The 14,859-nt window shown below is 36.4% G+C and overlaps 1 protein-coding gene across 3 annotated transcripts in view; it reads right to left on the bottom strand.

Moving 5' to 3' along the window:
• WDR25 (WD repeat domain 25) overlaps nucleotides 1-14,859 on the bottom strand; it is a 304,935-nt gene that overhangs the window by 43,358 nt on the left and 246,718 nt on the right. For all 3 annotated transcript variants that reach the window (XM_074213087.1, XM_074213088.1, XM_074213089.1), the window contains exon 4: nucleotides 2,584-2,714. In XM_074213087.1, the coding sequence (XP_074069188.1) occupies nucleotides 2,584-2,714 (131 nt within the window). The remainder of the gene's footprint in view (nucleotides 1-2,583; nucleotides 2,715-14,859) is intronic.

Below are 14,859 nucleotides of genomic sequence, written 5' to 3'. Positions count from 1 at the left end.
CTGATTGGGAAAGACTTCCTTGGAGTATTATTAATTTAGTTGTGTGCTGCCCTTGAGTATTAATTTAGGTTACCACTCTAAATCCCAACAGAATTGATTCTCCTTCCTCAAAGCTAACTACCTCCTGATGGCTTTCCTGAATTAAAGAGAAAATTCAGCTACTATCATTAGAATCTGCATTCATAATAATTTTCCTCAATCATTATTATTATAAACATTCTTAAAAATCTGTGTATTTCCCTAAAATGGACAAAGTAAGACAAGAGTGATAAAATAGGAGGCACTGACACACAACTAAAAGCAAGCTTGTTTTTCCTCCAAGGAAATAATAATATTTTCCATAGTGCATGCAAATTTACAAAGGATTTTCATCACAATAAATAACTCTATAGAAATAGTTTAAGTACTATTCTCCCTATTTTACAGATTCAGAAATGGAATCTTCAGAGAAGAGAAGTTATTTGCTGAGGGTTAAATACCTAATGAGTATTAGAGACAATCCTTCAGATCCTACTGGCATTTTTCTTTACATTGATATCAAACTGCCTAATCATAACTCTTGTCTCTATGCTCCATGAGGTTGAGATTTAAATGTCATTATCCCCAAATTAGAGCTAAAGAAACTAAGGCTCTGAGAGGTCATTTTCAATAAGGATTTAGAATTATCAGACATATATTTATCTCAAGAATACTGTGCAAGAGTAAACTGATGACTATAAACATATGGAAACTCTTTCTCTCTAAAAGCAGGATAACTTGATCTAACTGTACTTTTTTTTTCCTTTGAAACCCAAGCTTGTTTCAACATAATCACATAAGATAATATAACAATATCAAAAACTCTATGTAGTGTTTTATTGATAAAAAGTGCTGTAGACTTGGAGCAGCTAGGTGTCACAGTGGATAGAGCACTGGCCCTGGAGTCAAGAAGTCCTGAGTGCAAATCCAATCTCAGACACTTGATATTTACTAGCAATGTGACCTTAGGAAAGTCACTTAACCCCACAGCACCACACACACACACACACACACACACACACACACACACACACAGAGAGAGAAGAGTACTGTAGACTCACTAATTTTGTGGTTTCTTCCAACAACCCTATGTTAAAAATAGTGTGAAGATTATAGCTCAGGAAAGTAGAGCAATGGAATGAGAACCCAAACATCCTGACTCCTGATTCTAGTGTTTTTTGCATAGCACCATGATTATTCATGTGTCAATATCACAGTTCACTATTATTATTAACAATAATAATAATAGTTAGTGTTTATATAGTGCTTTAAGATTTACGGGGCAGCTAGGTGGTGCAATGGATAGAGCATCGGCCCTGGAGTCAGGAATACCTGAGTTCAAATCTGGTCTCAGACACTTAATAATTACCTAGCTGTGTGGCCTTGGGCAAGCCACTTAACCCCATTGCCTTGCAAAACATCTAAAAAATTTTACAAAGGATTTTTATACATATTCTCTCATTTGCACCTCACAATAACCTTGGGAGGTGAGGACTTATTATCTTCGTATGACAGGTGAGGGTACAGAAGCAGACTGAGGTTATGTGTGTCTCAGTGTCCTTATCTGTCAAATGGGGACTGCTGTGAGATTGTTGTGAAGATCAAATAAGATCTATAAAGCAATTAACTGAGTAGGCACTATATAAATGCTTATCCTCTTCCCTTAAGAAAGCTGTCTAGCTGTCTAGTTGTCTAGCTTATTGAGACTCAGTGAGTGTCTGAGGCAGGATTCAAACTCAAATCCTCCTGACTCCAAATCTAGCATTCTACCCAGTGCGCCCCATGGCTAGCTAGAACACAGCAACCTAAAGAAAAAGTCAACCCAATTTATATAAATATGATTTTTAAAAAAATTAAGAACTTAAATAACAATCCATTATGAAGAATCATTTATGAAGCACCTATTAGAAATGAGAAAGCTACAAAGATGAATAAGGCAGAGTCTATGCCCACAAAGAATAACTACAAAATGAGGCAAAATATGATAATAACCAAAAGGGGAGGATTCAAATACAGGGGTAAAGAAGAAAAGAGGGAGAGTGGGTAAAGTACTACATTCAAAGCCAAAGGGCCATGGATAGATAATACTTACCTGTGTGACTTTGGGGGAGTCACAACTACTTTTCTGAGCTTCAGTTTCCTTATCCATAAAAAAGAGGGGCTCCAACTAAATGATGCCTAACTAGCTCTAAATCAAAAATGCATAAAGCTCATGTAGGTTTGAATCCTGAATCTTCCCATTCACAATAATTCTAAGGCTGGGCAAGCCACTTCAGCTCCAAAAAGATGGGGTTGGGCCAGACCATATCAAAGGTCCATTCTAGCTGTGTGATCTCTTCCCCAGTGGAGAAAGAGCATTTCTGGCTGTAACAATCTAAAAATGGAATAAATGAACTTTCAAAACATGAAAAGAACATCTAAAAACATACTTCCCACTGATTAAATACTAAGTGCTAATTATTCTACCTCGAGTACTCTATAAATAGCTGATGAGTTCCCAATTTTATTCAACTGATACAAGCAATATGTCCCCTGGAAAGGCCAAATAAGGAAGAAATGTATTACCTTGCAACTCCTTGTGTCCCAAGCTTTAATTTCTGGGCTGAATCCTCCACAAAGAAAAATATTGGGCTCATTTGGATTAAATTTTACAGTACTGATTCTAAATTCATTTTTGCAGTTGAACAACTGTATTCCTATGATAGGGGAAAAAAAGATGAAAAAGGGTTAGAAAATATTTAAACCAAAAAAAAATGTTCCCAGCAAGTCATATTGAATGAATTAAAATGTAAGCATGAATGACTGTGAAATAATAGAACATATTACCTGGTTAAGTAATATTTCCTATTTCAAGAGTTTTAAAGCAGAGATTGGATTATATTTAGGAATACATAGAGGGAGGTTCACGTTTAGAACTGGATCCTGGTCTGAAATGATCACAAATTTCCCTCCAGTTCTAGGATTTTGTGATTCTACTATAAAATCGTAGGAAGTTGGAGAATGAGACAGAAAATATAACATGGGAATATCTATAGTTCTTTCTTAATCATACGTACCTACTGATAGGATATGATTTTTCTTTATAAGAACTTTAAAATTTTTATTTATTTATTCAGAAAATATTTATTCAATCTATAAAGTCAGGAATGGAATGTGAGAACCAAAGGGGGAAATCATTAGCCTATAATTTGGCCTATTAACCCATGGCCAATCAGGAACCCTTCTTATATTTAGCCTATCTCAGTTTGTCATCACAACATCATCAACCTACTTGAGTTTGTCATCATAATATCAATCATTCACCACTAACATTTATTAAGCACCCATTGTTTATATAGCATCATCAACAAGGGAATGAATTTAATAAAGATTTATTAATCTGCCATACAGCATGCTAAATGTTAGGGATATGAAGAAAGGGAAAAGCCTTGCTCTCAAGGAATTCACATTCTAATGGGGAAGACAGCAATATACCAACAATTAGTAAAATACATGTAGAGTAGACAGAGGATTTCAGAAGGAAGGTATTAACAATGGGAGGAAAAAGAAAAAACTTTTTGCAGAAGGTGGGAATTGTGTTAAGTCTTTTTTTCCTTTTTTTAGTTTGTTTTTTTTTGCAAGGTAAATGGGGTTAAGTGGCTTGCCCAAGGCCACACAGCTAGGTAATTATTAAGTGTCTGAGACCGGATTTGAACCCAGGTACTCCTGACTCCAGGGCCAGTGCTTTATCCAGTGCGCCACCTAGCCACCCCTTGAGTTAAGTCTTGATGGAAGCCAGGAGGAGGAGATGAGGAAGAAGAACATTCAAGAAATAAGGAATAGCATATGAAAAAGCAGTATCAGGAGATGGAGTGGGCAAGAAAGCAGGGAAGAGTCACTAGATTAGGAGTAAGAAACTGAGAAGATAGAAAAGGGACAGATGGTTAAAAAAAAAAAACTATAAACACCAATAAGGGATCTTATATTTGATTCTGGAGCTAAGACAGAACCTCTGGAGTTTACTGAGGTAGAAATTAGGGGAAGAAGACCTGGTCTTTGGCAGCTGAGTAGAAGATGCCTGGAGTAGGGAGAGTCTTGAGTCAGGGACACCAACAGTAGACTACATAATAATGTTAGTGTGAGGTGAAGAGGGCTTGTAGGGGTGGCTATATGGCCCTAGAGTCAGGAGTACCTGGGTTCAAATCCGGCCTCAGACACTTAATAATTACCTAGCTGTGTGGCCTTGGGCAAGCCACTTAACCCCATTTGCCTTGTAAAAACCTTAAAAGAAAAGAGGGCTTGTAATAGGGTGATAGCTATGTAGATGAAGAAAAAGGTACATATATGAGATAGTGTGAGGGAAAAAATAAGATCCAACAACAGGCTGGATATGTGGGGAGAATGCAAGTGTCATTCTTCACACCTAGGTGATTGGGAAAATGTTAGAGCCCTCTACAGTATTGGGAAAATTTGGAAGAATAAAGAGCTTGGGGGGAAAGATAATGAGTTCTGCTTTATACATGCTGGGTTTGATACATTATTGGACTAGGTGCTAGGAAAGGTATATAATTTGCTAAGATACACAGTTCTTGCCTCTGTGCAGCTCACAATCTGAAAGAGGAGTGGAGGGAAGTGGTACAATAAATTTAGAACTAAGTCTTATATAAAATAGATCTATTCATTAAATAGGTATGAGCAAAGAGTGCTATGTAATGTCTGAGGGCAGAGGGGTCATCTCTTATTCTTTTGGGGGAAGAAGTATTTAAGGACTTCATGTCAGAAGGACATTTGAGTTGAGCTGAAATAATTTGTTAGGATTTCAATCAATACATGTGAATAGAGTCATTTGGTATTTATTTAGTATCTACTACCTACAAAGCCCTAAGGTTCAGTACTGTGGGTCCAGCTACTTAAGAAGTGTTTAATTTCTATGGGAGATAAGGTTCATGCATAGATAAGTTCTATAAAAGGTAGAATGTGTTCTTGGAAAATCTGAGAAGATAGAGATGACTTTCAGATGGCAGGATTTAGGGAATACTTCACAAGAAAACAGAACCAAACCTGGGCATTGGGGTGGGGGGAATGGATTTCAACAAGCAGACTTGAAGAGGGAGTTTTTCCAGGCCAAAGTGATGACTATTATGAATTCATGGAAATGGGAAATGGGAAGATAATTGAAGAACCACGGCAGTCAAGTTTGGTTAGAACATAGAGTATAAAGAAGAATATTGTGCAATCAGGCTGAAAAGACAGAAGTCAAAATGCTAGGATCAAGAGTTTATAATTTGTTTTATAAGCAACAGGGCACTGCTGATGATTTTTGAGCAGGGAAGTGACACAATCAAAATTAGGCATTATTTTGGCAGTTGTTTGAAAGATTATAGAAGAGAAACCAGAAGAAGAATGGTTGGTAAGGCTATAATGAGGAGATGAGTTAAAGGTCTGATTTGGGTGGTTACTTGTGAGAGGAAAGGAAAGGAGAGATGTGAGAGATATTATGGTATTAGAAACTATAAGATATAACAATTGGTTAGAGGACAGGAAAGAATCAAAGTTAACACCAAAGCACTTATAAAGTAGGAAGGGTACAGTCTCAAAAATAAGAATTGCATTTGCAAAATGCTTTAAAAGAAAGATTAATCAAAAAGCAACAAAAACAGCAACATATAATTAATTACTGTTTTAATACTGATACTACAACTAAATGAGAGCAATTTATATTTATAAAGTACTTTAAAATTTAGAGTTCTGTATGTAAGTTCTCTCATATAATCCTCATGATAGCCCCTATGCCATTAAGTTTTGTTTTGGGTGGGGAGGGAAAGGAATTCCTCTAAGTGGGGTGCTTCTGGTGTGAAAAGCCCTCTATCAGATACACACAGATCAGCAATTCCTCTGTAACTTATAGTCTTAGAGAATTGTTTGAGGTATTAAGAGAGAAGATACCTTTCATCTTTTTTTTTAGTTAAGCTAATAACAGGACTCTGCTTTAAATACCTTAAAGCACTACATAAATGTCAGTGTTTACTTCAAATTACTTCTCTTCATGTATTCTACATTCTAGTCAATCAAATTTATCTTGTGATGGAAATTATAATCAACTCATAAGGGATTACTTGAACTGAACCAAAAAAGTTGCCATTTGAAAGAAGTGTAAATATAACCCTGATTCATGAACTTCCTAATAGTTTTTCCTTGTTGCCTACATCATGATATCAATCTCAATGGACATATAACTTAATAGTTAAAGATACAAGGGATAAATGAGGGGCATTACAATTAAGTTTGGTTCACTTAAGTGAAGGGTTAGCTAATAAATGGAACTGTTGTATATAATAAATAACCTCATATGAAATTGTTTCTATTCCTTTTGACTTTTTTCTCCATTTCCTGAAGTTTCATGCTAGAACCCACATTTTTCCTCTTCTTTTATTAGGTCAGTTGGTGACCAGATATAGAAGAAGATGGCCCAATTATTGAACTCCCCCATGGTGAGGAAAAAAGGCTACCTAGGAGCAGGAACTGGGTCATATATCCAACTAGTTAAAAGACCTCCAGAAGTTTATTTTGTCTAAAAATTAACAGTAATCTAGCCAGAAATGAAGTAGAGCTATAACTGTGTAAGCATAGAATGTTGAACAAAGAAAGGACCTTGGAATTCTTAGGGAGTTAGAACTGAAAGGCTGTAAAATCATGAAATAAGGAATATTGAAGCTAGAAGAGGCCTTACATTTGTGTTGTATGACTTGTACTACTTCTAGATACATATTCATGAACTCATTAGTAGAGAGAAAAAATTGTCCACCAAAGAAAATTGATGTCTGACATTCAAGACCTCTCTTCCAAGATTCTGCTCCAATCTCTTTGTTCAAACTTATCCCCATGTTACCCTGTTTGTACTCTCATAAAATCAAGCCAAATTGGAAAGTAGTCTGACCCACACACTCTTTCTTGGGTGCCTTTGGTCAGAGATTTCCTATTCTAGAAATTCCCTTAAATGCTTCACTCCTTTTCTATCTAGCTTATAACATGGAAATATTTTTTGTATGGTTTCACATGTATAATAGATATCATTGCTTCCCTTCTCAAAGAGGGTGGGAGGAGCAAGAGAGAGGAAGAGAACTTGGAACTCAAAAAAAATTTTTTTAATGAATGCTAAATTTTTTTAAATGTAATTGGAAAATATTTAATGAAATAAATAAAATTATATTTTTTTAAAAAATAAGAATAATTTTCAAAAGTAAATAAGTGAAAGAACAAAATCTAGCTTAAATGTACTTTCTGGAAGCCTTTTTAACAATAATTCCAGCAAGTCTTGTTGCCTTCTGAGGAGGGCTTAAACCCTGAAAAATTCCTGGCAATATATTTCTTCCAAGCACAGGAAGAGAAGCTATTGCAATATTGGAATATAAATTTTTCTGCTACAGTGGGAGTTCTAATTTTTCTGAAGAATCTGGAAAAGAATCTAGGGGGCCTGGAGATGGGGAGTGGGAGAGGGAAGAGGGTTAGGAATCTTAAGAACTGAGACTGTAACTTGGGCAAAAAGTAAAAAGAGAGGGAAAAAATACAATAGAGCTTCAGCAGAGAGCAGAGAGAGATTAAGGAGTCAGACTATTTGGTCCTACAGGCTGAAGCAACCAGTTGGAGCCACTTCTTTCAATTACTGAGGAAATTTTCAAACAAAGTTCTGCTCTTTCTCCACCTTCTCCCATTCAGTATTTTATCCATTAACAAATGCTGAAAAATACCCTGCTCATTTATTTATTCAAATGTTTTTCTGTAACCTGAATTTTGCCTCAACCATAGTTAATGACCATAAATTTAAATTTAGACAGAAAGTCAAAGTTTTGCCTAAATAATAAGAGGCTTCTCAACTGAGGGTTCTGAACATTGTAATTATGCTTCTTATTTTTGGTTTACCATAAATTTTGTATGGCAATGGTTCAGGTGAAGGATAATACCACATGAGAACAATGAATAACAAGACACTATTGCTTACTCACAGAGAGATGAAGAAAATAGGAGTATGTGGATCCCATGTGATCCCACGGTCAGACATGGGGAAGAAGGGGAGGAGAAAAGAGAAAGGAGAAAAGAGAAAGGGGAAAAGACTCAGATATGCAGAAGGATATTCAATCTCTTCAAAGGCCCAGAGTCATCTATATAAATAGAGTCCTTAGACAAAGAGCTGATTTAGCAGTAACAGAAGACTTATACAAATTTCAGAAAAGTCTGGAAAGACTTACATGAACTGATGCTGAATGAAGTGGGCAGAACCAGGAGAACATTATATACATTAGCAGTAACATTGTGATGATCAACTATGATAGGTTTAGTTCCTCTCAGGTGTACAAATGACTAAAGACAATTCTAAAGGACTTTTGATGGAAAAATACCATCCACATCCAGAGAAATAACTATGAAATCTGAATGCAGACCAAAGCATACTATTTTCCACTTTTTAAGTTTATTTAATGTTTTATGCTTTTTTTTCTTTCTCATGGTTTTTTCTCTTTTATTCTGCTTCTTCTTTCACAACATGACTAATAAGGAAATGTTTAATACATTTATACATGCATAATCTATATCAGATTACTTGCTATCAAGGGGAGGAATGAGAAAAAGGAGGGAGGGAGAAAAAAATGTAGAACTCGAAATATTACCAAAAATGAATATTGAAAAGTATCTTTGCATGTAATTAGAAAAATAAATAAATTTATATATTTATTTTTAAAAGGCTGCATATACCAATGCTCCATTCTCCAGTGAGTTAAGGCAATGTGACTTGAAAATGTTCTCTAGATTGCCTAATGAGAATTGAAAAGCAAGGAAAACCAAGAATCTCAATTTTAATTGTGACCCAAGACACCAAACATAAAGAAAAACTGTACCACAACAAGCAAATGGATAGGGATAAGTCAGTTAAATATTAGCTTGTATATATCACAAGCCATATTTGTGGCTGGACTGAACCAATACAGACTGACTCCTTTCAGCTCACAAAACTACATATTGCACCAAAGGAAGGGACTACATGGAATGGACAGGACACTGTATTGCCTTTAGGTGAAAAATGAGCTAAGTTTGGGAATAAGGTATGGCTGATAAGAGTGGCAAAAGAAATAGGGAGGAAAGGGTAGTAACTACTACTGCCACCCAGATTTCCCCCTGTTGCATATGCCATCACAGAACCAGAAGAATCTAAAGGTAATAAAATTCCTCCATCAGAATAAGAATATCCTTTATAACTTCACCAAGTAGTCATTTAGCCTTTGCCTGAAGACAGGGGAAAACTATTATCTCTAGAGACAGCCCATTTCACTTTTAGATAACTCTGATTTTAGGAAAGATTGTAAGATAATTTTAGGATAACTCTAATGTATAGGATTCTATACATCAAGCTTAAATTTTCTCCTTTGCAGTTTCCGCGCCTTATTTTAATCCTACCTTCCAGGGCAAAGCAAACAAGTCCAAATCCTTGTCCACAAAAGAGCTACTGTGCCCCACCTCTTACTTTTCTCTCTCTACCTTTTTTAACTGATTTGTGTATAGCCTGATCTCAAGGCCCTTCTTCATTCTAGTCTCCTACATCCTTCTGAGTTCTCCCCAATTTATTAGCTACCTCTCTAAAATGCAGCACCTAGAACTATTTGCACACAAAACACCAGACATTGCCTGACCAAGGTAAAACAGAAGTGGACTCTTCCATCCTTCATTCAGGACAACATCGAATTAAAGAGGACTGACTCAGGAACAGAAGAATCTTCAGAATTGAATTTGAATCTTGTTTCTACGTGTATGATTTTAGGCAAAGCACTTAGCCTCACTGAGCTTCAGTTTCCCCATCTTCAAAATAAGTAAATTGGACTTGATACCCTTCCATGGTACCTTCCAGGTCCAAATCTTTGATCTCATGATTCTTTCAATAAAGCCTACGTATTACATATAGGTTGTAAAAAGAGTCTGAGAGACACATGGTCAAAGTGGTTCATGAAAGGGGAAGCTCAATGTGACTGAAGAATGCAGAACAGCTAAAATAAGCAAGTTAGTGAGTTCCCTGTTCTCTATATCACCCATTTCACATTCATAACTTTTTTCAGGTCTATCTTAGGAGCAGTCTGAAGGTAGTTCCTCACCAAAACTGTGATTATTCTTGGGGTGTTTTGGACAACAATTCATGAAATGGTTAAAAATCCAAAATGTATCACAAACAGAATCACATTAAGTCAAGTTTTCTTTAATGCTGCTAGAGCCAAGATGGAAGAGTAAAGGTAGGGACTCACAGAGTTCTCCCTCAAACCCCTCCAAATACCTTTAAATAATGATTCTAATCCAATTCTAGAGTGGAAGAACCCATAAAAATATAGAGTGAAACAATTTTTCAACCTAAGAACACTTGGAAATCTGTGGGAAGGGTCTGTTATACTAGGGTTAAAAAAGGGTTCACACTGCAACCCAGATTGCACTGGAGTAAAACAGCTTTAGTCAGCAAGGGCAGCCTGGGTCCATGGCAGCAGTGGCAGTTTCCAGACCTCTCAGCCCAAGAACTACCAAAGACAACAGGGAAATTCTACTGTACCAGAGTAAAAGCAGAACCCAGTCCAGTGCAAACCTTAGTGTAGACCACCCCAAAGGGGATCAGGAGCAGATCTGGGAAGTCACCGGGCAACTGCTCCAGGGTGCTTAGTCCACAGACAGTAAGGGGATCAGAAGAGACTGCAGAGGTCTCTTTGCTATCCCTGAAGCAGAACTCAGTTACTTTGCCCACACTCAGATCCAGATCATAAGCTGAGACCTCATTTTCAGGAAAAGGAGCAGAAGCACAACAGTTCCAGGGCAGAGGGGAATGCTTGTGGTTATCCACAGAACAGAGCACAGGCCAGAAAAATAGTCAAAGCCTCTAATAAGACCTTAAAGAAATTAAGAACTTGCCTGTCCCTGAGGGTAGCCCTGAAAACAGTTTCAAAAAGCCCTCAAAAGCTTGAGATTGTACCCTCCACCCTGGAAGCAGTTCCCACCTTAACAAATCAAATCATAGGCTGAGGGAAATGAGCAAGTAACAGAAGGAAAAAAAATACTACCATAGACAATTACTTCGGTCTATGGAAGATCAAAATAACAAAGTCAAAGCTTCTAAATCCAACACCTCCAAGAAAATATGAATTGATCTCAGTCTATGGAAGAGTTCAAAAAAGATTTTGAAAATCAAGTAAGGGAGGTAGAGGAAAAATTAAGAAGATAAATGACAGTGATGCTGGAAAATCATGAAAACTGAGTCAGCAGCTTGGAGAAGAAGATACAAAGAAAACAGTTTGGGTCAAATGGAAAAAGCAGTTCAAAAGGCCAATGAGGAGAAGAATGCCTTAAAAAGCAGAACTGAAGGGGCACAGTGGATAGAGCACTAGCCCTGGAGGCAGGAGGTCTGAGTTCAAATCTGACCTCAGATACTTTAATAATTACCTATGTGACCCTGGGCAAGTCACATAACTCCATGCCTTGCCAAAAAAAAAAAAAAAAGAATCGGCCACATGGAAAAGGAGATGCAAAAGCTCCCTGAAGAAAATAATTTCTTAAAATGTAGAATGGAGCTAAGGGATGCTGATAACTTTGTGAGAAATCAAGAAATAGTCAAAGAAAAGCAAAAGAATAAAAAAAACAGAAGAAAATGTGAAATATTTCATTGGAAAAATAACTGACTCAGAAAACAGATCCAAGAAAGATAATTTAAAAATCATTGAACTACTTGAAAGTCATAATCAAAAAAAAAAAATCCTAGATGTTATTTTTCAAGAAATTATTCAGGAAAAAAATCCTGATATCTGAAGCAGAGCGTAAAATGGAAAAGATACCAAAATGAAAACTTCCAGGAATATTATAACCAAATTTCAGAACTCCCAAGTCAAGGAGAAAATAATACATGCAGTCAGAAAGAAACAATTCAAGTGTCATGGAGCTATAGACCAGGGTAACACTATATTTAACAACTTCTACATTGAGGGATCATGGGATTTGGAATATGATATTCTGGAAGGCAAAAGAACTTGAATTACAACAAAAAATCAACTACCCAGCAAAACTGAACATACTCTTTCAGAGGAAAAGGTAGACATTCAATAAAATAGGGGGCTTTCAAACTTTCTTGATGAAATGACAAGAGCTGAGCAGAAAATCTGATCTTCATATACAAGACTCAAGTGAAGCATAAAAAAGACAAACAAACAGGAAAGGGAAATCATCAGGGACTTGATGTTGAACTGCTATATTCTGTATGGGAAGATAAACTAATAACTCATATGAACTTTTTCATTTATTAAGGGCAGTTAAGAAGGAGCATACAGCAACAAGGCACTGATGGAAGTAGAATTTGAAGGCATAATAAATTAAAAAGATGGAGATAGGGGCAGCTAGGTGGCGCAGCGGATAAAGCACTGGCCCTGGAGTCAGGAGTACCTGGGTTCAAATCTGGTCTCAGACACTTAATAATTACCTAGCTGTGTGGCCTTGGGGAAGCCACTTAACCCCATTTGCCTTGCAAAAAAAAGAAAAGAAAAAGAGATAATGGAGGACAAAAGAATATAAAGGGAGAAGGGGAAAGGAGAGGTAAAATGGGATGTCATTTCACATAAAAGGCAACAAAAAGTTTTTACAGTAGAATGGAAGAAGAGGAAGATGAGGGGGAGTGAGTAAGCCTTACTTTCATTGGAACTGACCCAGAGAGGAAATAATATACACTCTCAATTGGTTTAGAAATCTATCTTTATTTTTATTTTTTATTTTTTTTTTTAGGTTTTTTGCAAGGCAAATGGGGTTAAGTGGCTTGCCCAAGGCCACACAGCTAGGTAATTATTAAGTGTTTGAGACTGGATTTGAACTCAGGTACTCCTGACTCCAGGGCGGGTACTTATCCACTACACCACCTAGCCGCCCCCAGAAATCTATCTTACCCTAGAGGAAAATAGGAAAGGAAAGGGATGGGAGAAAGGGGATGATGGGGGGGGGGGGGGGGCGGTGCAGGTGATAGAAGAGATGAAAGATTATGGGTATTATAGTCAGATTCAATACTCCAACTGAAGAGAGGGAGAATAAAATAAATGGGGAGGGGAGGAGGAAGGATAGAGGGAAATACAGCAAGAAATAGCAACTGTGGGGAAAAATATTGAAACAAATTTCTCTAATAAAAGACCTCATTTCTCAAACATAGAGAATTGAGTCAAATTTATAAAAAACTAAGAGCTATTCCTCAATTGATAAATGATCAAGAGATACAAACAATTTTCAGATGAGGTCATCGATGCAATCTATTAAAATATTTTTTAAATATCCTATCTCACTATTGATAAGAGAAATGTGAGTTGGAACAATTCTGAGGTACTACCTTATACCTACTGGATTGGTTAATAGGACAGAAGGAAAAAATGATAAATGTTAGAAGGGATTAGGGAAAATGAGACATTATTGCATTTTTGGAGGAGTTGTGAAATGATTCAAGAGTTTTGCAGAACAATTTGGAACTATGCCCAAAGGGTTATAAAATCATGCCTAGCCTTTGGTCTGGAAATGCCATTACTACGTCTGTCTTCCAGAAGAGATGAAACACTGGAAGAAAAAAAAATCTTATGTGCATAGAGATATTTATAGCAGCTCTTTTGTGGTGACAGATAAGCTGGAGATTGAGGGGATGCCCAGTGGTTGGAGAATTGCTGAACAAATTATAGTATGTGTTTGAGATGAAATGCTGTTCTGATATAAGAAATGATGAACAGGGTGCTCTCAGTAAAAAACTTGCACAAACAACTGCAATGGGAAATGTACCTTATACAAAGTAGCAGCAATATTACAGCATGATCAGCTATGAATGACCTACCTTTCCTCAGCAATGCTGTGACCCAAGAAAACTCTGAAGGACTTACGATAAAGAATTCTATCCATCCTACTTTATTTTTCCTTGAGATTTTCCTTTGAGGGGGTAGATTTTATTTACTTTTACAATATGACTACTGTAATAATGTTAAAAATAAATAAACAAGGGGCAGCTAGGTGGCACAGTGGATAGAGCACTGACTCTGGAATCAAGAGGACCTGAGTTCATATCTGACCTCAAAGACTTAATAACTGCCTAGTGTGTGACCCCACTGCTTTAAATAAATAAATAGATTAATTAATTAAAATAAATAAACAAAATCTCAAAAAGATTCTATTATTTATTTAACATTTAATTAAGTAGTATTTAATACTATTGTTTAGATTACCAAGGTCAGTCCTGGCTTTTATGAGTCTGATTATGATCAGAGATTAAAAACAAAGTCATTAACAAAGCCAATTCTTCCACTAAGGAGGTTTCTTTCTATCAGGATTCAGAAATAAAAAAGGAATCCAAGCCAACACCAAGGTAATTATGGGTCACAAAGTTTCTGTGTGATTAGAGGGGATAAAGTCCACTCCAGAGTTTGGGATACATTGCTAGATTCAAAAACTTGACATTGGTTACTTGGGCTAAGATAAGATTATTAGGGTATAGAAATAGACTAGGTTTGTGAAAGGCTTTGAGAGGGCAAAAGCAGTGAAATATATTGTGAAATATGACTAAGTTTGGAGTCAAGGACCCCTTGGGTTTGAATCCAGCATCAGATGTTTACAACCCATGTGAGTGTGAAGGATATTACACATGACTACACCTCTGAGTTATTGGGAGGAAAGTCATTTGTTGAACATTATTAAATAAGAATTATTATTCCTATCAGTAGGAATCTGTCTTGAAAAAGGTCCATTCTTGTGATGGAAAATGCCATCCATATCAGAGGAAAAACCCATGGAATCTGAATGCATATTTTCATTTTTTTATATTTTTTTAATATTTTTTCT

Source organism: Macrotis lagotis, chromosome 1, assembly GCF_037893015.1.
Source record: "Macrotis lagotis isolate mMagLag1 chromosome 1, bilby.v1.9.chrom.fasta, whole genome shotgun sequence".
Taxonomy (NCBI): Eukaryota; Metazoa; Chordata; class Mammalia; order Peramelemorphia; family Peramelidae; genus Macrotis; species Macrotis lagotis.
The sequence above is the reverse complement of the archived record's forward strand: the minus strand, read 5'-3'. Positions and strand labels throughout refer to the sequence as shown.